This window comes from Pelmatolapia mariae, linkage group LG17 (assembly GCF_036321145.2).
Source record: "Pelmatolapia mariae isolate MD_Pm_ZW linkage group LG17, Pm_UMD_F_2, whole genome shotgun sequence".
Taxonomy (NCBI): domain Eukaryota; kingdom Metazoa; phylum Chordata; class Actinopteri; order Cichliformes; family Cichlidae; genus Pelmatolapia; species Pelmatolapia mariae.
Window position 1 is genome coordinate 32,596,075 of NC_086242.1, and position 24,118 is coordinate 32,620,192.

At 40.0% G+C, this 24,118-nt stretch overlaps 2 protein-coding genes across 4 annotated transcripts; one reads left to right on the plus strand and one right to left on the minus strand.

Annotated features, from left to right (window-relative positions):
• Window positions 1-295: 295 nt before the first annotated feature.
• Window positions 296-16,734, plus strand: LOC134615616 (G-protein-signaling modulator 2-like). 3 transcript variants are annotated; one of them, XM_063460171.1, is made up of 16 exons: window positions 296-389; window positions 483-524; window positions 6,770-6,991; window positions 7,372-7,507; window positions 7,881-8,020; window positions 8,880-9,003; window positions 9,126-9,241; window positions 9,723-9,878; window positions 10,455-10,563; window positions 10,748-10,913; window positions 11,130-11,227; window positions 11,563-11,748; window positions 13,199-13,358; window positions 13,887-14,072; window positions 14,157-14,272; window positions 15,628-16,734. In XM_063460171.1, exons 1-16 carry the CDS (start codon window positions 382-384, stop codon window positions 15,793-15,795), a joined length of 2,133 nt encoding a protein of 710 aa, XP_063316241.1. In that variant the 5' UTR covers window positions 296-381; the 3' UTR covers window positions 15,796-16,734. The 3 variants fall into 3 exon arrangements, with proteins under 3 accessions (XP_063316241.1, XP_063316242.1, XP_063316240.1); XM_063460172.1 differs by lacking the exons at window positions 296-389; window positions 483-524 and adding an exon at window positions 4,528-4,947 and having other exon boundaries at window positions 13,199-13,281; window positions 15,628-15,737; XM_063460170.1 differs by lacking the exons at window positions 296-389; window positions 483-524 and adding an exon at window positions 4,529-4,947.
• A 254-nt stretch (window positions 16,735-16,988) lies between these two features.
• Window positions 16,989-23,530, minus strand: mcoln3b (mucolipin TRP cation channel 3b). The gene is made up of 13 exons (XM_063500558.1): window positions 23,309-23,530; window positions 23,021-23,188; window positions 22,533-22,686; window positions 21,375-21,441; window positions 21,171-21,267; window positions 20,668-20,767; window positions 20,456-20,568; window positions 18,500-18,649; window positions 18,286-18,387; window positions 17,850-17,972; window positions 17,523-17,729; window positions 17,189-17,319; window positions 16,989-17,034 (listed from the first exon to the last, which is right to left on the minus strand). Exons 1-13 carry the CDS (start codon window positions 23,528-23,530, stop codon window positions 16,989-16,991), a joined length of 1,680 nt encoding a protein of 559 aa, XP_063356628.1.
• Between the last annotated feature and the right edge of the window lie 588 nt (window positions 23,531-24,118).

The following is a 24,118-nucleotide window of genomic DNA, read 5'->3' on the forward strand; positions in this document are numbered from 1 at the left end:
ATCTGCCGTAATTTGCTTGTTTTGAAAATGAGTCGCAAAGAATAGCGCCGTGCGGTAGGGGGCGAGAGAGACCTTCAAAGCTAGGAACGCTGTAATAATTGAGACTATTTGCCAGTACGCGAATAGCCTCAACTGGTTTATTAACAATCACTGACTTCCAACGACGGATAGTTGACAGTGGAGGTTTACAACCGCCCTCCTGCAAACGTCACCTCAAGAACTTTTTAACGACGTGATTGGTCAGGTTACAGCACCATTGCCAAATATTTCCCATGACACTTGAAGGCAGCAACCGTGGAATCCTAATTGGAGTCAGATTTTGAGCTCGAGGAGTGGCTTCGACTTGTGCTTCCCGAGACACCAGAGTCATCTTCCTCCCAGATGGACGAGTGAGTAGTAACGCTACTGTAAACAACCCGGTGGAAAACAAAACAAACACTTTCGAAGATTTTTGACTTGACTTTACTATTTTCTTTACCGAGCTGGAGCCATGTTTGTGGTGTATTCGCGGACTTCACTTTGAGGTAGGTGAAAGAAACATCTGGGAAGTTTTGGTGTCGTTTGGTCGTTGTGGTTAATTTCTAGAAACAGTCGTTTACACATTTAAGGTAGCTTTATTCTCTGTGAGACCTTCATACGTTTGGACTGTATTAACTATGTCACAATAGCTTCTATAACAAGTGACACCGTCTGCCGTTCAGTCAGACAGGGGGCATGTGAGGGCTTGCTCATGTTTAACTGACTCATTTCCAGCTTTCTAATACAGAATTTCCTAAACATGACCAAGGCTGTGTCATGAGTTTAGAGAAGAAATGTAGTGTGAGCCAGTACACGGACCAAACAAATGGTAGCTTTAGGTGTTAAATCTTAGCACAAAAACAAAAACAAAAAAACACAACAAAAATAAGTTTTGTTTTGTTTTTTAAGTAGTGTATTGCTACAGCTTTGGCTACATGGTGAAACCCACTCAACTAGTTTAACATAAACAGTAATTACAGGGCAGGCAGCAGTTATGATGTTGAAGCTCAGTTTGCCATTTAAATAGGCTGCGACCCATTTTCCCATGTAGGGCTGGGTTTAAGTCTCTAATGATGGTTTCTGGTGAGCTTTCTTCAGGGGAAAAAGAAAGAAAGAAGCTGTTAGCACTTCAGAGAGCATCACTTAATTGGAGAGAGATTGGCTGGGCGTATTTCTATGGAAATTATTTTTGGATGTCACTTTGAGCTCTTTTTTTTTTCCTTTTTCTTTTTTAATGCATGGGTGAGTAAATGAGAGAGGCTTCCAAAGAGCAGCGGTGGGGTGGTGCTTTCGTTTGTAGTTGTCCACACTTTCTGTGCAAAATGCAGCAAAATGAGGAGGATTTGTGTGTCAGCTTTTTTTGTATTATGGGAAATTAAAAGCAGTGGCCAATTTTTTGTTTGTTTGTTTTTTCAGGATGTTTAAAAAAATATTTATCACTGGATCTTCAGCAGAGAGCTGTGGTTAAAGGTTATGGAGCTGCTGCAGGACTACACATTGCTCTTATAATTCTTCAGAATTATAAAAATTTATATTTAAAGCAGCGTTTGACAAATGTGATCTAGATTTAGGCCAAACTGGGAAGAAAGTGAAAGAAAACTGGACTTATTTGGCTGCTCATTGTGATCAGTTTTGGTTTTACTGTGCCGCACTTCCTCCTGATTGTCATTTACTGTAATGGAACATTGCACATGTATAGTGCTTGATCTTGAATGTTTTCCAGTGAGCTGATTTTTTTTTTCTTCTTTCTACTCTCAAGAAAATCTGATGGCTTTTTTTCACCCCCTCTTCTTTTAAGCTTTAAAAAGTAAAGTCTCACTTTGACAGGTATTGCTAAAAGTGCGACGCAGAACCGACTTTTAAGTTTGTTTTCGATTGTTGGCAGACGTCATGGTCCCTGCATCAGAAACGGCTTTCCCTTTGGGATCCGTGTGCACTGCAACACTGTCAAAACTTTAGAGGGCATGATGATGCTTTCACCCAAAAAAAGAGGAAAAAAAGGAAAACGGTGCAGTCAGCTGGAGTGCCTTCTCTGAAAACAGTTCAGTCAGTGAATGAGGTCATAGGATAAATGGATCCATTCAGGCCAACAGGGAGGCAAACAAGCCTAGTACAGCTCAATGCTGAGGTATGTGCAAAATAGGTCAAAAATCAAGAAGGAGAGCATCAACGGCAGCATGATCAGAAAGACAGGAGGTGTGAAACTAGTAGTTGAATTTCGAGTTTCTGTTTGGACATGGTCTTGGGAACTGGGCATGAGGAACATGAGCACTTTCTCATTGTTTTGAATGTAAAGGGATTTTTCTTGGCATACGATTGACACTAAGTAGGTGAACATCATTTTGAATGCAGTAGCGTGCCCATTGCATTGTGTGCACTGTTCATGACAAATCCCCAGTCATTTTTTTTAAGCATGAAAATCAAAGAGCATGCCACAGAGCAGTGGTACTCAATGCAAGCTCTTCCCCTTCGAGACAGTGTCTGTGTATTCTGTTTATTTACCACATATTGCAACTTTAGGAGAGATCGCTATTGCTTTGAACAAGTACGTGAACTGACAGCTTCCACAGAACTCCTGGCAGCATGTGCAGCAATGAAAATAATTAAATTATAAAGCTCTGCTGATTCAATTGTCTCCCCCATCTGTGTCTCGTCAAACACCCTTGATTGATTGTGTTAGTTTTTGCTTGTGAGTTGGTTTTTGTTTTTGTTTTTTTCTTTACATGTGTGCATGACAGTGAGTGTTTTCTCTTGCACCTCAGCTCTGGTTTCCAGATAAGAGGTGGGACAGAGAGAGTGCGACAGCTGAACCCATGCATAGCAGCATGCGGGCGTTCTCCATGAATCGGTCGCATGTATATTTCGTGTCAGTTAGTTCCCAGATTTTTCTTCAAAACAAAACAAAAAAAGCTTGGTTCACCTTGAGCTGAGGAGTTGACAGGAATACATAATGTGGTTCAGTCTCTGGCTCCTTATAGGACTGCTTGGCTGACTGTCATGTTTGGCAGCTTTGCTCTGCAATGTGCATACGACAGAGAGCATTTACTCCATGTGCGCCTCAGGTAGGCTGTGTGTTTGCGTTTACATAAACTGTGCCATGCTTTTGTGCCGTTCTCTCTGAATATAAAATCAGAGAGGTTAGAAGAACACGACTGAAGAGTAATGGAATAATCCACATTATTTGGCGTGGAGTGATAAGAGCTGAAAATCCGAATGCTGACATGCATAAGAGCTTCCATACTGAATGGCACAATTACCTCAAATTGAGGTTACAGCTAATTAAATGCATTACTTTTTTCCACAATAGTAGTAGTAGTAATAATAATAATAATAATAATAATAATAATAATAATAATAATAATAATAATAATAATAATAATAATTAAGGAAAGAATCACTCACATTTTTATTTATCATTAGTTTATCTGCTAAGTTTGTGTCTGTGTCAGTAACATGAGACCTGATTGGCTAGCTGATGACAGATTCTGGATGGACTACAGGAGGGCCTCCTGAGCCACGGTGTAAATATTTCATGGCAGGACCGAAACAGTTGTGAGAAAATGAACCTGATTACAAAGCTGTGCTGTCATGTTGTTGACTCTGACTCTCATGTTTAGCTCCGCGTGTAACTGATATAGTATATGACATATATTTTGAGAAACGGCGTAGGGTAGAGACATAATTGAGCTGCATGCACAAGCCCAGTCAAACCGGTTTGCTACTGGCATATTTTCCTTTGAATGAATTCCATTCTGTGTGTTCAGCAACAGCTAGCATGCAGGTAAATAAGACAACCTGATAATGGGGATTTTCTGGTCTACTTTGAAGTCATAGCCATAGATGGGAAGTAGCAGGAAGATGTACAATTTATATATTATTATTCCTACATAAGTAACTCATAGCTAATTAGGAGAATTTTAATAATGCATTTTCTTGTCTAATACATTTCTACGTCCACCAACGTTCACCTCTTTGTATAACAATTGACCTGGCGTTTGGTCAGCTGAGGTGGTGGCTTTAAAGTCACATGGCTTGCTCTAGTGATCGTGGACAAGGGTGAGGAAATGTCCACCCCAGAGGGCACTTTGGTCCAGCCTTCTTAATTCGGACAAGTGGATTTCTTCGGATCTGCAACAGCTGAGATACGAGAAGCTTTGGTTAAGGGATTGTGAAGGGGTGTGAATTTATTTTTGGCTTTCTGTACCTAATACATCTCTATGCTGTCCACTGTGGGATTTGCCAAAAGAAATCACAGAGAGTCATTCTAATAAAAGATGACGTGTCTCATTAAAATGAACACTATCGTCCAGGTAAAACATTTTTATATGTTAATAGTAGAATGTGTGTACATCCAGACTGCATGCTGCAGAATGATTATTTCATGCGGAGTCAAGCAAATAGCCTTAGGGTTCACTAGAGCCACTTAAAGTGACTATAATTACCTCGCAGGTCTGGCCTAATTGGAAGTGACACATACCATCAGGTGGATTAGATGTGCAGGTTACCAATGGCTAAGTGAGAAATATAACAATCATTTGAACATGCCAGCCTCGCGGACTGCTCTAACTTAAATCATTTCAGCTCTGTAACAGCCTGCTGTTAATCCGTCTTCACCTAAACAAAAGGTCTCCCAGCCTTTCACCTGGCCATTGAGGTCGACGTGAACGCTGAGAGGATTAAGTCCTTTGTTTTGCTGCTACGAGTTAGCGGGGCGCTCGCAGGGAAGGCGGCCTATCCGTGGGGGTTTTCTTTATTTCTTTGAAATTGAGACACTGTAGCTGTGTGCGTTATGTGTATGCACGCGAAGGTAGAGAAGATAAAGGGTGCAGTGCTGAACGAGCTGGGTTTGCTCCTGAGAGTCATTGAGAAGCTTGAAATGTCTGTCGTGTCAACTTGTCTCGAGTGCATCAGAAGGGGAAGAGGGGACAGGTATGTGAGCCAGGGTATTGGATTGTCACTTGTCTTTGACCGGGAGCAACAAAATGTCCAGTTACATGTCAGAAAGCATGTTAATATACATTGTGTACATACATCTCAACAGCTTACAGGTATTGTTTTTGTGGAATTTAAAGTCTTCAACATATTCTTAACAATAAAGACATCCTTTTTTTTAATGCAGTAGTGCTTTAGTAAGAAAAGGTTTAGTTTATTTACATTACTTTTAACCTTTTGAAAGAAAATCTCTGCTCTCTAGCTGAGATTAAATACTTTCTATTCTTGTAACCAAAGCGTGCTCAAGTAGCCATGGAACATTCAGAAGAGGAAATGTCTAAGTTTAGAAAGTAAATGCAGCACATCACAGATGAAGATATATTAGTTTGTTTATTTATTTATTTTAATGAATCCTATGAAACCACATTTTGCCATTCATAAATTACTTGTTAATTCCTGAATGGAGCAACCTAACAAACCAAATAGTATTGCAGACAACACCGCAGAATGTGGTTTCATTTCCTCAGAGGGCTGAGGGGGTTGAGGGGGCGGGGGATAACTGGTATGGTCTCTTTGGGGGATGGGGTCACAAGTGTGCAAGGGTAATTATAAACCTGTGATTGTTCAGATTAAAAAGAAATGCCTGCATGTGTGTGCTTTTCCTGTGGCAGGCACTAAAATTTTAACCCAGTTCATAAAAGTAAACCGCTTTGTTTTAATGCAGAGCAATATTGCTGTTCCTCCAAATTTAGTATCAATCAACAAGTCAAGTCATGTTAATGCTGTAGTTGTGAATCTGTTGCAGCCGTGCATGACTGGATTTGTTTTACAAATTTATCATGGATTTGCTCATGACAGATTTTTCCCCCTCTTGGTTTTGTTTCACTGACAGTTTTGAAGCTTAAATAAGTAAAAGATGATTGAGAGTGCAAAAATGTTAGACCTTATTAGTTTAGCTAATGTCATGGTTAAATGTAAAGTACACGTTTTCATTTCAGGGTAAATGTAGCAGTTTAGGAGTTGGACAGGAAATGCTTGGTCCTATTTTGGAATTATAGTTGTTGGGTCTGGTTTCACAGTCTGGAGGGTTTTTTTTTCTGCTTCTCATTTGGAGTTTCTCTTTCTTGTGTTGTGTGGTAATTTGACTGCTAAAAAGGGATCTCCACAGTGAGCCAGTGAGACGAGTTCATGTGTTACTTGAGTGATCTAACCTCCAGGTTATTTGGCCCCGTTTCAAAACACAGATGATCTCTCCACGGTGGCACTTTAGCTTATTTCTTTGTAGTAAAGGACATTCGTGCAATTTAAAAAGTGGTTGTTTCAGATTTTGCTTGAACAATTTGTCAATTTGTTGTTAAGTCACTTCAGAAAGGTTTTTGCTAAATGTGATCTGTTGAATAATTCAAACAAGCAAAATGGAATTTTTGGCATCTTTTTTTCCCCTCGCTGGCAGCAGATTCTCTTAAATGATAATTTTCTGCTCTTTCACATCATTTTTGAACAGATGAATATTTTTTTCTAACGTGCTAGGAAATTGATTGGTTAATAAAAACCTAGTCAAGAGTAATCAGTTTTAGTAATTTGGAAGAAAACAAAATCAGTACTGTACATTTGAATGGATGAGTGTGTCCACACTTATGTTCGGGACTGTGGACTTATCTAGATGTGCCAGAGTATTGAGTTGTAGTTTTGTGGCTCAGCATGAGTAAGGGGGTAGGGGAGAATTATAACTGATTTGTCATCCTTCTGATTTAGTAAGGTATTTCAGCCTTGTGATTAAACGCACTGTGATTTCTCGCCTGGTCCCGCCTCCCTGCAGGATGGAGTCATCATGTCTGGACCTGGCTCTGGAAGGTGAGCGGCTCTGTAAGACTGGGGACTACCGAGCGGGTGTGTCCTTCTTTGAGTCTGCCATCCAGGTTGGAACAGAGGACCTCCAGATCCTCAGTGCCATCTACAGCCAGCTGGGAAATGCCTACTTTCACCTTCAAGAGTATAATAAAGCTCTGGAATACCATCGGCATGACCTCACACTCACCAGGTGAACATTTTTACAATATGCTTGTTAAACAAATCATGCAAATGTCTTCATTTTTAAGTCTTTTGAGTTGATTGTTCAACTGTTTTGACCTTGGTCAGCCTACACACACACACACACACACACACACACACACACACACACACACACACACGTATAGTCTAACAATACATTCAAGATTAAGTTCTACAACTTTTTTTAATCACTATATCTCCCCTCCTTGATTAAACTGCTAAACTAGACTCCAGCGTATTACCGCTTGCAGCTGCAAATTACTTTCTTGCCTCTTGTGTTTTCCATCTAATACACAGAAGGAATACACTGATATTCCAATCTAATTATTTCCTAATGCTTATTTTTTTTAATCTTCATTACAATCCCAGAACAATTGGAGATGAAGTTGGAGAGGCCAAAGCCAGCGGTAACCTTGGAAACACATTAAAGCTTTTAGGACGGTATGATGAAGCAGTGGTTTGCTGCCAAAGACATTTGGAAATCACAAGAGCCATATATGATAAGGTGGGTGATGTTTTATTTATTATTTCAACACAAGCAGAGCATCCCCCAGCTGTTTTTTATTTTAGCAACATAAGATTAAATTATTTTCACTGTTTTGTCAATAAACATTTTAGTGTGTGACTAAAATGCTCATATACTTTGATTAGCATAAATGGATCCAAATTTGTTACAACTGTACCACGTAACGTGCTGTGGAGCCACAGAACACTTCGAGCACACGTGACGACTGCATTGACTCGGTGTACCAGCATCTAGAATAGTTCTGCAGGCTGCATGCAAGCACCAAAGTCTGGTGTCTGTGTATTTTAAGTATGTAATTACAGCGCCGGTCACTCTGGTTTCCGTCTGTGAAAATCTGTTATGCGTGTTGTAGGTCGGGCAGGCTCGAGCGCTGTATAATTTCGGAAACGTTTACCACGCCAAGGGCAAGAGCATCTGCTGGAGTGGAGCAGAGCCAGGAGAGTTTTCAGAGGAGGCAAGGATAGCCCTGAGGAAAGCTGCGCAGTACTACGAGTGAGTTGGCATCACTGTTTACCTCTAAGCATTGATTTTGCTTTGTTTACTGCAAAGGTCCCGATGAGATATGACTAAGACGCTGAACTGTGCCACGGTTGGAAGTTGTTTAAAAAATGAGCTTGCCAGAACGGATTAGATATAGAGCTTAAGACAGCTCTGAGGTGCTAGGGTGGTGTATGGTGTTTGTAATAAAGTTGTTTAATAATCATTTCCATTGCCTCACATTTCACTGACTAACATCAATGTCTTTGCATCAGTGGCAGGCGATTTTTATGTAACTGAACAGTTTGGAGTGGCATAGAAACCGTTGTCCCGTGCAGCTCTAACCAAAATTGTCATTGTTGATTGTTTGCTGTTATTTCATTATGCAATGACCACCATGCACAAGTAGACAAAGACAATTTGTAGAAAAAATGGTATGTAATCTTCCACTGATCCATTCAAATGACTTAAAAAAAACAAACATAAAACACTGTTGCTAAAGTTGCTTCTTAAGTTGTGGTAAAAAGAAAAAAGAAACTGCTCATGTACTTAGAACAAATTTGAGTGGTTGTGCTGTCAAGATGTAGGTAATAAGATGGTCGGTCAAGAGTTTAAAAAAAAAAAAAAAAAAGTTGCAGACAAGCTCCGATTGGCATTAAACCCATGTCCAAGCAAATCTTCGTCTGTCTGTCCAGTGGCCAGCCCAGACTGATCAGTTTCTTGTTGATGACTAGAAAAACAAAAGGAAAAGTGTCTTTTTGTCAGATCTCACTCAGTCATCACAAAATTGCCCAGAAAACCTAAGAAAACAGCCATGTGTTTCTGCCACCATTTTCCATTATAAGTGAGCATCTTCTTGTTATTGTGAACAAAGAGCAAACCTGCACCTGGTGACGGAGCTAGGCGATCGAGCGGCCCAGGGTCGTACCTACGGGAACCTTGGAAACACTTACTATCTGCTAGGAGACTTTGAGAACGCAGTAGCTGCACATGAAAAGGTAGGTGCCAAAGTACTCACAACGCTCTTTGATGCTTGTTTAGGAGCTTGGCCAGTATTGTTATGATGCTTAACTCGTTACTCTTATTTTATTAAAGAATATGCACCCTTTTTATTTGATAGCGCCTTCTCGTTGCTAAGGAGTTTGGGGATAGGTCTGCTGAGAGGAGGGCCCACTGCAACCTTGGGAATGCACACATATTCCTCAAACAGTTTGACGTGGCGGCCGGTCATTACAAGTGAGGCTCATCATCTTTCTCACCTCGTTTGTGGCATGACAGAAAGAAAAGTCTGCTGAAAGCACAGTTTTACTTTTAGTGCTTCTCTTTGTTCTCCTCTTTGTACCATAAATGTAACATTAAAACCTTTTACACATGAACAGACAGCTATAAATGAGTTAGGTTTAATCTGATTCTTGTTCTCTAAGTGATTTACACTGGAGGATGAGTTCATCCCAGCAGCTTAGGAGGAGTTTTTTGGCTGCAATTCCTCCCTAGTTTTTATGAGCAGCACAGTATGTTTTTTTTAATGACTTACTTACAGGAACACTGTCAAATGTTGTAACTTCTCAGTCTGTCAGTCTGTCATTCCAGCACTTCCTTGACATGGATGTCCTTGGAAAATGAGAACAAAGAGAACAGAAAAGAGCAGATGACAATCATTGTCCTGCACCCGCCCTAGACATTCTTTGACCTTCCTCCTCTTCTCTTTCGCCCTCAGGAGGACTTTGCAGCTGGCCAGGCTTTTGAAGGACAGAGCAGTGGAGGCTCAGGCCTGTTACAGTCTGGGAAACACCTACACGCTACTGCAGGACTATGAGAGAGCTATCGATTACCACCTCAAACATCTGGTCATTGCTCAGGATCTCGGCGACCGGTATACCACTGAAAGCCTTTTGTTGTTGTCAGCTTTGCTGCCAAACGGTCCTCAGAAGTGTAATCAGATTGTGCACTTAACATGTGGGTGGCCGATGTGGTGTTAAAACAAACATCCAAAAGCAAAAAGTCCCAAGGAGCAGCGTTTACAGTCATTTCATGTTGTAATTGGTTAAGTGTTTATAGATGAGCTTTATATAAAGGCTCTGCAGGATATTTGGGAACAATGGTTATTTTATAATGTGGAAATGTTTTTTGTTTTGTGTGTTGTTTTTTTTTTTGTTCTTTTTTTTTGAGGGGGGGATGGTTTTCTTTTTTTAGTCTTGTAAAAAGATGTAAAACGGTTTAAAATAGGCGGTGCTTTTTGTTTTGTTTTTTTAAACTAGCTGTTGTTAATATGTATAGATTTTAGCAAATCGTGCTTGGAAATGTTAAATACCACCTATTGTTGTGAAATACACATGACCTAATTTTAGTCTCAGCTGTTGTAATTGCAGTGTGTGATAATTTGATGTATGACTACCCGTTATTGCATAATTTCACATGAAGTTGCTCAGACTGCTCTGTCTTGCTGCAGCGTCGGTGAAGGAAGAGCTTACTGGAGTCTAGGAAATGCCCACACAGCCCTGGGGAATCATGAACAAGCCATGCAGTTTGCTGAAAAACATCTAGAAATTGCCAAAGAGGTGACTGTTTACAGTTTTCCTGCTCTTTTAGGAGTCTAGTCAGTAGCTTTATCGGGCCACACCCCCATCTGCTGGTTGTGTAGGGAACAACAGGAAATAATTGTATATGTATTTGTAAAGCCAGATGTAGAAATATTGCTCCCTCATATGCTCACAGTAAACTCTAATGTTGTCACTGGTGCAGACTGGAGATAAAAGTAGCGAGGCAACCGCCAGGATGAACTTGTCAGACCTACGGTTGGCTGTAGGCCTCAAGTCCAACCCAAACTTTCATCCCTACCTCTTCGGCAACACCAATGCAAATAGCTCCGCTCTGACAGAAGGTTACCAGGGTTACCCCAGCATACCAGGTAAATCTGGACTTTGTTAACCAATTCATTTTTACATTTCTGAATGTGTGTAAATGCACATGAACAAGAGTCAAGTCGTCTTTAACACTAAACCCATGCTGTTAAGATTCAGAAATCCCTTTGCTTGTGTCCTGTAGCTTTATGCTGTGATGCTTTGCTGAATCATTGTTTTTCCAGAAATGTGGCCACACTGGCTATTTTTTATTTTTGTTTCAGGAACCAAGTATGCATCCTTGAACAGAAGTAGGGAAGAGAACTTGGATTACAGTCCAATTTCCCCCAAAAGTCAAAGGGGAGATTTGCCGGCACACCCGGTACGTAAAACTAACTGTGCTCAGTCTTATTTCAAAACTGGCCATAACAAATGAAATGGTCCAAACTCCTGAGCTTTAAATTAGGCTAGCCAAAATTTTAGTTTTATTAGTTTTACTATTTTCACTATTTTTAGGAGACAAAGTGGAACAGAGTAACAAAAAACAGCTGTTCTGACAATGAAAACACATTAAATACAAAAAAGAGTTAATTTTACATGAAAAATGCTCTGCAAAGGATGGTACTTTCTGCTCTGTTCACCCAGCCTGTGGTAGGGTAAAAAAAATAGACCGATCAGTAAGAAAGTCGTGTGTTCTATGTGTTTTTATATATACAGGACTGGGGGGAAGATGCGTTCTCTGGGTCTTCAAAAAACAACTCAGTCAAGGCTTCCAGTAAGCTTTTCCCCTTCCCCTGGACAAAAAGCAAAAAGCAGAAGGATGACAAATCCTCTCCTGAAGACCAGCGCAAAACCTGCACCAAGGACACAGATCCTGAGCTGGAAGCACCAGTGCCTCAGAAGGTATGTGTAAGTTAAAGCAGGCAAAAAAACGTAACCCACTCAAAACATTCTTGGAATCCTCGCTGAGCTTCTGGTCAGTGATGATTCAGCCTAAAAGTTAAAATTGAGTATGCAGCCTGTGACACAACCTCACGCAGATGCCTTCCCACAAAAAGTGTTAATGCTGTGGGAGGAAGAGTTTCGGTGTAGCAGCATGGAGTCATAGTTTCTGACTTATGCTCGTTGTTGTTTTTCTTCCTACTGCTTCCAAGTACTTGCTTAAAGGGAAACGGTTTGTCTGTTAGAATACAGGCTGTTTCAGATTTAAGTGAATTTGTAGCAAAATGTAACACTTGTAATAATAAACTGTAAACTAGTGAATCTAAGCTTTTGTCCTCTATGTGCCTGCAGCTGTCTTGGAGTATGTTGATGTGTTATTATGAGAAAAAAATAATATGAATAAACAAAAACAAACAATCATAAGAAAAATTGCTACACAAAAAAGGGGCTTTCTTTGTAAAAATCATCCACTCTGCTGCTAGTACAATTATCCCAATTTGTGATTGGTCAGATGCTGCTAGCAGCACTCTTTTTGGGAAACCCTGGGCTAAGTTGATGAGTTTATAACCAGCTTTATGTAACTGCTTATCCTGATTCAAAGATATAATAAGTATGTTGAACTCACTTTGTAGTACAGGACCCTCACCAGATTAGATTTGCCACCTCATCTATTGCAGAGAGTATTTTTAAATCATCTGTAAGGGGGGAAAAAGTGCCACTTGTTTACCATTTCTTTTCCTAATTATATTATATTATTTATTATTATTATTATTATTATTATTATTATTAGTATTCATAATTTAATTATTATACACCCAAATTGCATTGGATAGATTCATCGGGAAGAGCATCCGGTATAAACCTCTGCTAACTCAAACATGTGAAACTACCTGCTGTGGTTACCCCTTGTGACAAGAGAGCATCCGGAAGTAGCGCAGTGTTCAGAGAATCTGTTGTATATTCAACTGCATCGCAGTTAGTGTAACAAACTGTGTGCACCAGGTGAAGAAAGGCTGTGTTAACAAAGGAAGCCGAAAACCACTCAGGACACTTATAATATCTTATTGTATTCATAGCTGTTTATAGTATACTGATGCATAAGTATCAGCAAACATCTACTCTCCGCCAGAGTGTAAAGATTAATCTCTTGTATTCCCACATTTACCTTTTAGTCAGTTTTGCCTCTAAAATGTTGGAAAATAGAGAAAGTGTTCATCAAAATTTCCCAGAACACAAATGGCATCTTTATTGAAATGATTTAATTTTCTGTCAAAGGTCAAATTAACTAATTGTTTTAGCTTTACTGTTTTGTTTGTTTAAGCTGTTCTGAGTACCTCCGTTATCTGGAGCTTTTTCGGTTGTTATTAAACCTGCTTCATTATTTATTTATAGATTTTTATTGTTTTTGTAGCCAGAAACACGGGACACTATCGGCGAGGACAGCTTTTTCGACGTCCTCTCTCGTTTCCAGGGCAACAGAATGGACGACCAAAGGTGTACACTGGATGGCAACAGCCATCTCCCTGCCCATCCCTCTCCCTCCTCCGTCCCACCTGTAGCTGAAAAGAAATGTGAGTCAGTCTTGTGTCCTTACTGATGTTCACGCCATATCTAAAAATGTGCCAGGTAATATACGAGTGAACTACAGAGAAGGCACTCCCAGTGCTGGCGTATTGTGGTGTGAATGTCACAGAATTATCCTTTTACATGTTGAATGTTGCTTTTCCTCATGGCAGAGATGACCTTAAGTGATTCTCCACCCAAAAAGCTATATTTGTGGTTTCATCCTTCAGTGAGCACAGTGGTGTTTATGAGGCTTTTTGTTATCATTGCGCTCGTCTGTAACGGCCATGAGTCCCAGCTTATCACACCCGTCAGTCTCTATGAAGGGCAAATTCTTTTCAGCCAGCTTTCAAACCTCCGAGGACTATATGAAGCGGCACACTTCATTTTGGGTGGAGGATTGCTTTAAGATACTGCCCTCTTTTGATGTGTACAAAGTCAGGATTAAATGTTGGGTTGAGTAGCTAATTGCCCAACTAACAGTTAACTCACTTCCATTTGTTACTTACACACATAATAATTATGTCTGTTTGTAGCTGTTTCAGAGCGCGAACGACTATACCAGGATCCTGGTCATTTCCTGGAGCTGCTGGCCAGCTCCCAAGCCCGCCGTCTGGACGACCAACGGGTCAGCATGACCCCTTTTCCTGGCTTACGTGTCAACACCTCCAACCAGCCTTGTACACCCTCCACCTCCAACACAGATCAAGTCCAGTCACAAGGTAAAGAATGCAAGGAAAAGACCATTTTTATCCTTTCATTACTCCCCATAATATCACGTAAAGTGTTTCTGGTTTTCTTCCTAGTCCCAGTCCCCACTGCAAATACTACTCGCACACCCTCCCTGTACGGTCGTCTCGAGGCCAGTTCTGAGCAGCCCGAGGGGGATGATGTCTTCTTCGACATGTTAGTCAAGTGCCAGGTAAGGAAAATTCATTGCATCACGTCCTGCCTTGTACATAACTCTTATTAAGAATCTCTGCCCTTAAAGTTTTCCATGTGATAACACTTAGATTCTGGGTCCATGAATTTAGGTCCCAGGAAGTAGCTTCGATAATTTGAACATGGTTGGATAATTCAGGATTATTTATATTAAACAAGAGAACTCAAAGCCTGCTGTACACTGTCTTCTCATGCTGACTGTGCTCCAGGTTCAACAAGGCATTGCCATTTTATTGAAAATGCAGTGCAGTCCTTCTTAATTGGCACCATATTACCCAGTTCATTCCAGGGAATATCCAAGACAAAAAGGGACTCATATATGTACGTTTTAACCAAGTTGGGTATTTGAAAAGTGAGTTAATGTCTAGGTCTGATAGGCAGTTTAATGCAGTCAAGTGAGAATTTTCATAGGCTATGGCGTGGCAGGCCTCCCAGCTGTAGCCTTGGAGATGACAAAGGGCTCTTTCTGCACATCCTCATTATCCTGAGATAAAATCAGCAAGCACCGTGCTTAAAGTTATGTGGTTACAAATCTGACAACAAATGAAATGGTAACAACTTTGTTATTCAATGTTTATACTAGACTAAATGCAGGCTACAATGGATAGTTTACAGGACTGTGGTACAGTTTCCAGTCATGGTCTATGATGCACTGATGCACAGGTGACTGTGGTGCTACACAGAACCTAACCTAGCAATGCACCACAGTCACCTTATAGGAGAGAGACATGATGGTGGTAAAAGTGTAACTTTCAGAAGAGAAAGCTTTTAAAACCTTATTAGTGTTTCTGATTAGATTTGAGCTGATATTCTGCACAAGCAGCTTTTATGTCATGTTGACCATTGAAATTAAAGTTAACAGACACTGTTTCAACATTACTGCCTAGATGTGTTTCTATATAGTGATTGAGTAACAGGATTTACTGAGAGTGACGTTGGCAGGAGTCGTCAATGTAAGCTGATGATTTTCTTTAGTAACATCTTATATTTTTATGCATGCTATATTCTAGCTGGGGGGTGGGAAAGGAGCCATAAAGGCTTATGTAAGCTCCGCTCATATACTGCAGGATCCCCGCAAAGAGCAGTGAAGAGCCGATCAAAGCCCGTCCACAAGGAAAACAATCTACTGGACCTCAGAATAGAAAATATTAGGCCACTCATTTCTAATTTTAGTCAGTTTCCATGCTGCACCACTACAATGGAAATGAGTTTCCTCACTTACCAATTTCTGCTTTATGCCTATTAAAGTATAATCAGGGGTTAATCAATTCTGATACGTGCAAAGCAGCACTAAACACTTCAGTTGGTATAATTTAACTCTCGATTGTGTTTTAGGGTTCCAGACTGAATGACCAGAGGTGTGCTGCTCCACCACCTACAACTAAAGCATCGACTGTTCCTGATGAGGATTTTTTCAGTCTCATCCTGCGTTCCCAATCTAACAGGATGGAGGAGCAACGGGTTCCACCTCCCTCTGGAGTAAACCAGTCCAAACCAGGCTGACGTCATGGAGCGGGGTTTTTTTTCTCATATTAAATGAAGTAACAAGCTCTTACGTTTTGCTTTTGGGTTTGTTTGTTTTTTGTGGGGGTTTTTTACATTTAAGAAGGGTTTTGTAACCTGTAGGGATCCCTGCCTTTTTGGACTCTCCTGACTGATTTCCTGTGAGATCGGGAAGAATACAAAGCAATCCTGCAAAGAAGTCAGGCTCTCAAAACTGGCATTGTGACTTAAAAATCATGTGAAATTTATGAGTTCAAGACTTGGGAATTTATTTTATGGAAAGGTCACAACTTTTTTTTTTTTTTTTTTAATATTGGTGATGTCACTGGTTGGCTGCTTTTATAAGAGACCTCTCTACCAGTGATGTCTGTTTACTCTGGAAGTTTGTATAAAGTCACTCCTACAAACAGATGGTTGTAGTGGTCACTGGTGGCTGGATTATGTATCCCAAAATCATAAGCCAAAAAGAAAATAATGGATTTTGGCTTCAGGTTCAAGGCTTCAAGTTGGACGCCACATTCGATGAAAGGAAGATGCATTAAAGCAGCGTGGAGTGTGTGTCTGTGTGGTCTGTTTACAACTTCATTAAATGCAAGAATGGAGCATCTTTGTTTGAATTGATCTCTGACCTCTCCAGCAGTAATTTATCAAAGGAGCTCAACTCTTCTCTTGGGAAATAATCCACTGCTACAGCACTGACTGTGGAGCCATATACAATATCTGCTTGCGGATATTGCTTTTAAAGACACAAAAGACTTGATTATTTTACTGTGTTGACAGATGTATGGGTTGTCTTATTACCATGAAATGAAATGGGATTTTTTTTTTTTTTGAATTGTAACAAGATTTTACAGAGGATTAACTAATGTGAAGGGTAAAACGCTATAATATTAGCTTTTATACTAATACCTTCTCCTGATGATGGGGAAATAAAATCATTTAATACACATTTCAACTTATTCATTGAACCTTGATTTATTACCTAGAATTTGCAACTTCCAGTATGACGTGCTTGATTTAAAAACAACATTTTCATACAGTGTTCATATGAAACTAGGAGAAGTGCATCACGGTGCTTCACTTCTAACCAGATGGATTCAGTCAGGTTAAAAACAATCCCACTGTAACTGAATATAACAGGATAAAGTGCACATTAATTATAATTTTTAATGCATTTTCACAATGAAATCATGTCACGCCTCTGAAGTCAGCCTCTCTTGAGTTCGATACTTCCTGCATCTGAAAGGAAGGTGGGGGGGAAGAGTCTCTGTTAGAGAAATATGACAAATTTGCACTTGCACCTCAAGTTTAATTACCAACGGACATCTCAGCTAAGCGGTCCAATATCACCTAAAGAGCAAAGAAGTGCTGTAGAGCAGAAGTCTGGATTTACCTGTTGATGAAGCAGTTTAGGAAACAGCGGTTGTTCTTGTCAAGTCTGTATGCCCCAGAGTTTGGCAGGTCTTTACATTCTGACAAGAATTTCTGCAGCTCTGATGTTGGGGTTCCACTCTGCTGCTGTTGCTAAATGATGCAAGTCGGAGAGTGACAGTAGATACAGAGTGTATGCTTGTTAAGCGTTTCAGACACCATTTCAACTATTAAGGCTTTCTTAGAAACCTTTTGTTAGACGTGCGCTTAAAACTTTCTTCTGCAGCATTCAAAGCAGAATGTGCATTTAAAAAACACAAAAACCAATGACAAAGTTAGTAGAAAGGTAGCAATACCTTGATGGTGTCATAGGTGTCAGTGATGAGTGTGATGAAAAGGCTGAGGATCATGTAGATAAAGAGTGACACGAAGGTGTAGAGGTAGACCCTGCTGAACATCCACACCAGGCTGTTCTTCTGCTTCATGTTCTTAAAAGTGGGAAACATGTCGTCTCCATTGATCAGTGAGAACAGACACTCTGACACAGTGTTCAACGTCCGGAACTGCAAAGACATTTACAGAGCACCACGTTAATTTTCTTTCCACTGCATTGATTTAAAAAATTAATTTGGCTTCAGTAAAGTAAAGAAGGCCTTTTTTGTGTTAAGTACAATGCTTGTTACCTTCTCATGATACGGGCCTAAGACAATCCAGCCACAAAAACAGTAACTCAGGTAGATGATTCCCGCGCAGCAGATAAAACGAATAACATTTGGGAAAGCTGCCCGGAGTGTCAGGATGAGGATCTGGAAATGAACACATGGTAATGCATCTAAAAAAACATATGTGCAAAAGTGTGTGAATCATTCTGTCTTTGAGAATACCTTTAAGTTTACTGGGTCTAGTTTTCCCACAACTAGCCATTCAGAGACCTTAAAGTATTCTGAGGTCCTATTAAGCTTTAGTCTTTCACACACTGCCATTATGCACAAAGACAATAAGAAAAGCTGCATCTTCTTTTCAGACCTATGAACAAATGTTTCTAATTATTTAACCCTTTCTAATGAATAAAAAAGGATTTTATACATGTTTAATCATGTCTGGAGGAGACAGATTTACATTATACTTCTTGAAGTATCCCATATAACGGATCACCCCCATCCAGACGAACATGGTGCCTGTGCCGAGGAAGATGCTGCACACATCATAGCTGGTGAGGACCTGGGAGGAAAAAAAACATGAATGATGAACTCAAAAAAATACTTGTAGTATCCAACAGAAAATAATAACAGCTATCACAATTTCAATTACGAACTTCCTAAAATGTTATTACCTTTGTTTGGATCTCTATCTTGAGAAGGGAACCAATGATGGTCAGTGTGTCGCTGACGATAATCAGTATATACCAGCCGCTCACAAACTCTAACTTGTCAGACCACGACAGCTCTTTGCCGAAGTGTTTCCTGCAGTAATGGCTGTACTCCTGTTTAAAAGAAGAAACATGGGTTGTAATTTGAATGACTAAAGAGAATTAATCACTACAGGTTTTTGTTTGTGATCTAAACACAAGCACGTAAAAAAACAAATAAACAGAATAATGAAGATCAGATGATATTAGAACTAGATATTATTAGTTCTGAGTATGAGATATTATGATAACATATGTAGGGAGAATTTGAAGGAAATGAACAGGTGACACAGAAAGGTGGACACATGTTCCCTTTGGTTTGTAGTTTTGGTACTGAAGAGTGGTGAGAAAAGTGTTTATGCAGGACATTATCAAGTCAAAGTCGAGCTGAACTTTGGCCATAAGAAAATTTCATCTTCATCATTTTCTTCAAGTCAAGCTCAGCTGTAATCCCAGCAATTCAGCTGATCTCCGTTCCAGCCCACATCAACTGATATAGCACATTTCTACACATCCAACTGGCTATGAAATACAGAGACTGCTTGTTACAGTCAGTTGGCTTAAGTGGAATTTATGGTACAGTGGGGGTAGTGCGTTCACAGTGTGCTGATGTCCTGGCTACCTGCAGAGAGCTCTGTTGTTGATGGAGGTACAAAGTATGTGGTATAACTGGTCTGTGAGCTGCTTTTGCCTGTGCTGTTGTTGGTCCGTCAGTCAGCCGAGAAAAAGAGCAAATTTTCCGCGAGCTGAAGTGTTAAAACAATGAAAAGTGCCCACTGCATTTGATAAACGCATGTACCATCTGCTTAAAGCACAGGTGGGATTTTGGCAGAGGCATGCACGATGGGTGAAAACCCATCTCTGCTCCATGTCTGAACAGAAATGTGCATGCAGACAGACACATTTGCGGGGACTGTAAATTCTGCTTTAACCTGTACACAGCTACTGCGCATGTGCAACCTGCTTTGCAACCCACGTCTCATATTCTACCTCCCCCCTTTTCATCTTGCATCTGACTTAATGTCATATCCATTTTCCCTGATGACTGCTCTGCTCTGTTCTGGAGCTTTCTTTCCACTGCCCTCCTTGTCTCTGTCTTTCTATGTCTGCTCACTGGAGGGTGGAGAGGTTCCAAAATACAGCTAACTGTTACATGTAAATTATAACAAAACAAAATACTCATCTTCCTGCCACAATAGTCATAAAGCTAAATAAAAAAACTAAAAAGAAATACTTTTTAAGTATAGACAAGTGTTACTCATCTAACCCAAAGTAAAAACTGACAACGGCAAGCTCTTATCTGCCGTTATACCACAGAATAATTGTTTTTTTAGTGAAAGCTGCACTAGGCTGAAGAAAAAAAAATCCTGCAGTTCTCCCCTCTCTGTCCTAAGCCCCTCCTACCAGCTGAGCACAGGCAGAAGCAAATACTTTGTATGGGCTAAAGATAAGTCTGATTTGACTTCAGCAAGGATTAAAATCCCACTCACCCAGACACAAGTCCTCTGCTTAACGCAACCGACTGCTTAAGCTGCCACATCCAACTTCCTCTATAGACTTTCAGGACCCTAATCTGCTCTCTGATTGGCCAATATTACTCCCACTGGCCTCTGTTAAAAAAAAAAAAATGGAGGCCAGTGGGAGTGAATGGTGAGCGTGTAGATCCCTTCACTTGAATTACAATATCTTTTTTTTTAAATGATGCCAAAAACATGTTGCCGAGCCTAGTCAGGTGTAGAATCAGCTGTGAGCGTGAACACGTTTAAAAATGTTTTACACACAAGGCTTCTCTTGCACTTGTGTACACAATGAACTTAAACGTATCAGACAATCACAGCCTGTTTTAGGTCTGAGCAAAAGAAACCACTTTGTTTTACTCACGAGCTGCAGCTGAATCCCAGTGATCACCGAGCGCGTGCACAGGGCGAAGGAGATGATGCACATTATAATGATGAGGCAGTCAAACAGCACAGTCAGGTATATGCTTCTACCATCTGAAAGAGGACAGGAATTCAAAATTTTCATCAAAATAAAAAAAAGAAAATCTCCAACCAGATGATTTGTACAAACTAGAATCTGCTCATCTAACTTACATGCTCCAGTTACTTTCCATTCCCTGCATTCATTGATGTCTACTTCGTTTTCCAAATCAACCTTTATCTGGCCACTGTGAGCTTGGTTGTTGAAAGTGATCTGTTAACCAAACAGTCGTATTTGGAGAAGAGGAAAGAATAAGCACTCCAGTCTTAAAGCCACACTTGATAGCCAAGCATTTATCTGCCTGGCCTCAAAGATAACATTCATTATATAAACAGCAGCTGCTCTGCGCCACTAAACTGCTCTAATTTGTTTACAAAAATTAACTTCAGAAATAAAGACAGCATTCACACCGACTCTCTTCAGTTTTCTTCACTGACATTTCAACTCCTCTCTGTGCTTTGTTTAGATACAGAGTCACAAGTAGTAACTGTCACGGTGAAGGGTTAGCGTTAGTGATACAACACATCAGATACATCGTATAACTGCTAGTAAGAGTCAAAGTCTGACGTGATCCACTCATGCTCACTGAGCCACGAAGACAAGTCAAATGACATACGATAAGAGTGAAGTCGTAGCAATCTGGCAGCTCTCGATGTCTCACTGTCTGCAAATTTATTGCCTTGAGAACAAATGTAATCTTGACAGATATTAACCTGGAAGACAGAGCAGGCACATGAGCTGACAGGAGGATTTAAATGCATATACAGTAACAACAGCGAGGGAGCAAAGTCAAAGAAAACATCGAATGTTGTTTCCGTACCTTATGAAATCCAATTTAAAATGTGGAAGCGCTTCGTGTACTGGCTGGGGATAAACTCTGAGGCACTCTAGTAGAGACAGGCCACAACACAGACAGAAATTAACAAAATAAACCCATTAGACCTAATTGGATTTTTTTATTTTTATATTCGATTCCATTGTCTATAAATTAAACAAACTCAAATATGTTTTCCTTTTTATGCTGTTCAAAGCTTCCACTGTTTATTTTTCAAAACCACCTTCATGAGTTTGTGTCCTGGAGCTTTTCCAGCGGTGCTGAAGAAGTTACCAAAAATGCTGAGCACTTGTTGGCTGCCTTTCCTTCACTTCACGGTCCAACTCATTCCAATCCTAAACATCAGTTAGGTTTGGATTTCAGTGAAGGCCAAAGGTATTGATGCAGCCCTCAATCATGGCGCCAATCGGTCAAACACTCATTACAGAACCTGGAGGCATGCTTTTGCTGACTGAAAACAACTGATGTTTCCACTATACACTGTACTAGGGAAATACTTCAGGAGGCTGAGGTAGTCAAAGTGTTACCTTGAAAACAAAATAAGCCACCAGCAGCTCCTTGATAAATTATCCTCCATGGATTTTACCTGACCTAAAGCCCATTTACTGTGCTTCTTGGACAGATAACTTCTCCTGTTATTAGTCTTTCTCAGAGGTTTCTTTGGAGCAATTTGCAATTTGTGCAGGGTTCATCAACTAATCTGAGGTGCTGTTAAGTGATGAGATTACTTTAAAGGTGCAGTGTGTAAAATCTCACCACTAGATGTCAGTAGACTGCAAATTACAGTCAAGTGAATTCTGTGTTCTTACTACTTCCAATTCCAGTGCATAATCCTTGCTACAGTGGCAGCTGTAGGATAAGTGACTGCCATTCCTCTGTAGTGAGTGTAGTCGTTTAGTCCACTGTTTATCATTTTTGCTAACAGTGTCAACATCATTCTTTGTAGTTTCAGCACCTTATTTTTTCTACACTTTAGATAATTAGACAATATAATTTTATATTATTACAAAATGCAAAAATCTTTGAGTCCTTGTTTGAGTCACTGTGTCCAATCTTTCAGTTGGCACTGTAGGCTTACATGTAAATCAGTGTATTTTAGCAATACTGTTATGAGTCTTTCCTGTAAATATTAATCATGCTTACCGGTGTCCACATGAGCATCAATTTCAAAGGTCTCATTTGAAGGGTAGATGGTCCCGTTCCTGTAGAACTCCTGACACAGTAACAGTGGGGTGTAGACACTGTGCTTTTTCTCATATTCATGATTGCCTAATGTGATGTTGTGCAGAAGCCGATACTGGAAATGAACAGTAGAAAAAGGTAGTTGACATTTTGCTAACATTTTGCCACAGGAGGTTTGTGTAACCTACATGTTATTTAAAAACACATTTACTATATGAGCCATAATCAACACAACTAAAATACTGATTCAAGCGACATGACCAAAGTCCAATCCCATGACAAGCTTAGCCTGTAAGATGTTTGGACATACGAGCATACAGAATTGTAAAATTCCAGCAATAATTAACAATAACTAAGGCACATGTAAAGCTGTGTTTTCAAACAACCAAAGTAAACCCATTTCACAGCTTCTTATTTTAGTTTCTTATTCATAGATAAGTTTTAGTCACCTGTTGAATGACGTACTCAATGTGATCATAAACATCCGCCTGTCTGTAAAGAGCATACGGAGCTATGCCTCCGTCCACATAATCTTTCAAGAAGAGGTGCTTGAACGTCATCAGATTTTCATCCTTGAAAGTGACAACCATCTGGTTGCTTAGCCCAAATAAAACCAGCTGCAGTAGGGAAAAAATTATAATATAAATCTTATAAATTATAAATCTTATAAGGACAGTAGATCACAATAAAATGAACTGATCATAATTGCTTGGATCATGTTTGAAAATACCGTGTACCTGGATGGTAATAATGGCGATTTTGATGATCTGCAGTATGAGTTTCCATGGTTTACGTCCACGAGCGTGGTATTTCTCACAGGGGTTCATGAAGTAGTACTTGATCTTCCTCCTGAGGCTCTCCACTTTTGCCACGTCTTGCAGACACTGGGGGTGCTGGTCCTCCCAAGAAGAGGGGTCATTGGTCTCACGCACGTCATACAAGTCACCGGACTCCTCCATATCTAGAATTATTGACATCTGGGTGATATGCATGCAAGCTCCTTCATGAGTGTGTTTGTGTATAGTTTAGAGTTCATTTTACACTTCAGATACATGATGAATATTTTTAATGTGCTATACGGGATTAAATGCAGATTGTAACATTTTTGTCCAGCCTAGTGCTATCCATGAAAACGTGGAAGAATTAAAAGATGTTTGTTTTGTTAATCCTTATGAATGAAGAACAAACCAACATACTTGCCACAAGCTGAATGCATAGCTCTGCAAGGCTACAGTTCCTCTTTCATTTCTGTTTCACATGATTAATGACTAGCCAACAACTGACTGGGAAGGAAGGAAGAAAGGAAGGCAGTGACTTTAAGCTTACCTGTACTGCTGAATAATACAGACCAGCTCAGGTTTACAGTCATGGTCGCCTTCCAGCATTGCGGCAACATGTCAGCTATTCATTAGTCCTCGTGAAGGAGTCAAATCATACCCCGTAGATCCGGGAAAACAGTAAAAAAAAAAAAAAATGAATCGAATAACGTACATTAACAGATACTTACCGATATCCCGAAACAGGTTAATCAACTTGTAATTGCATCC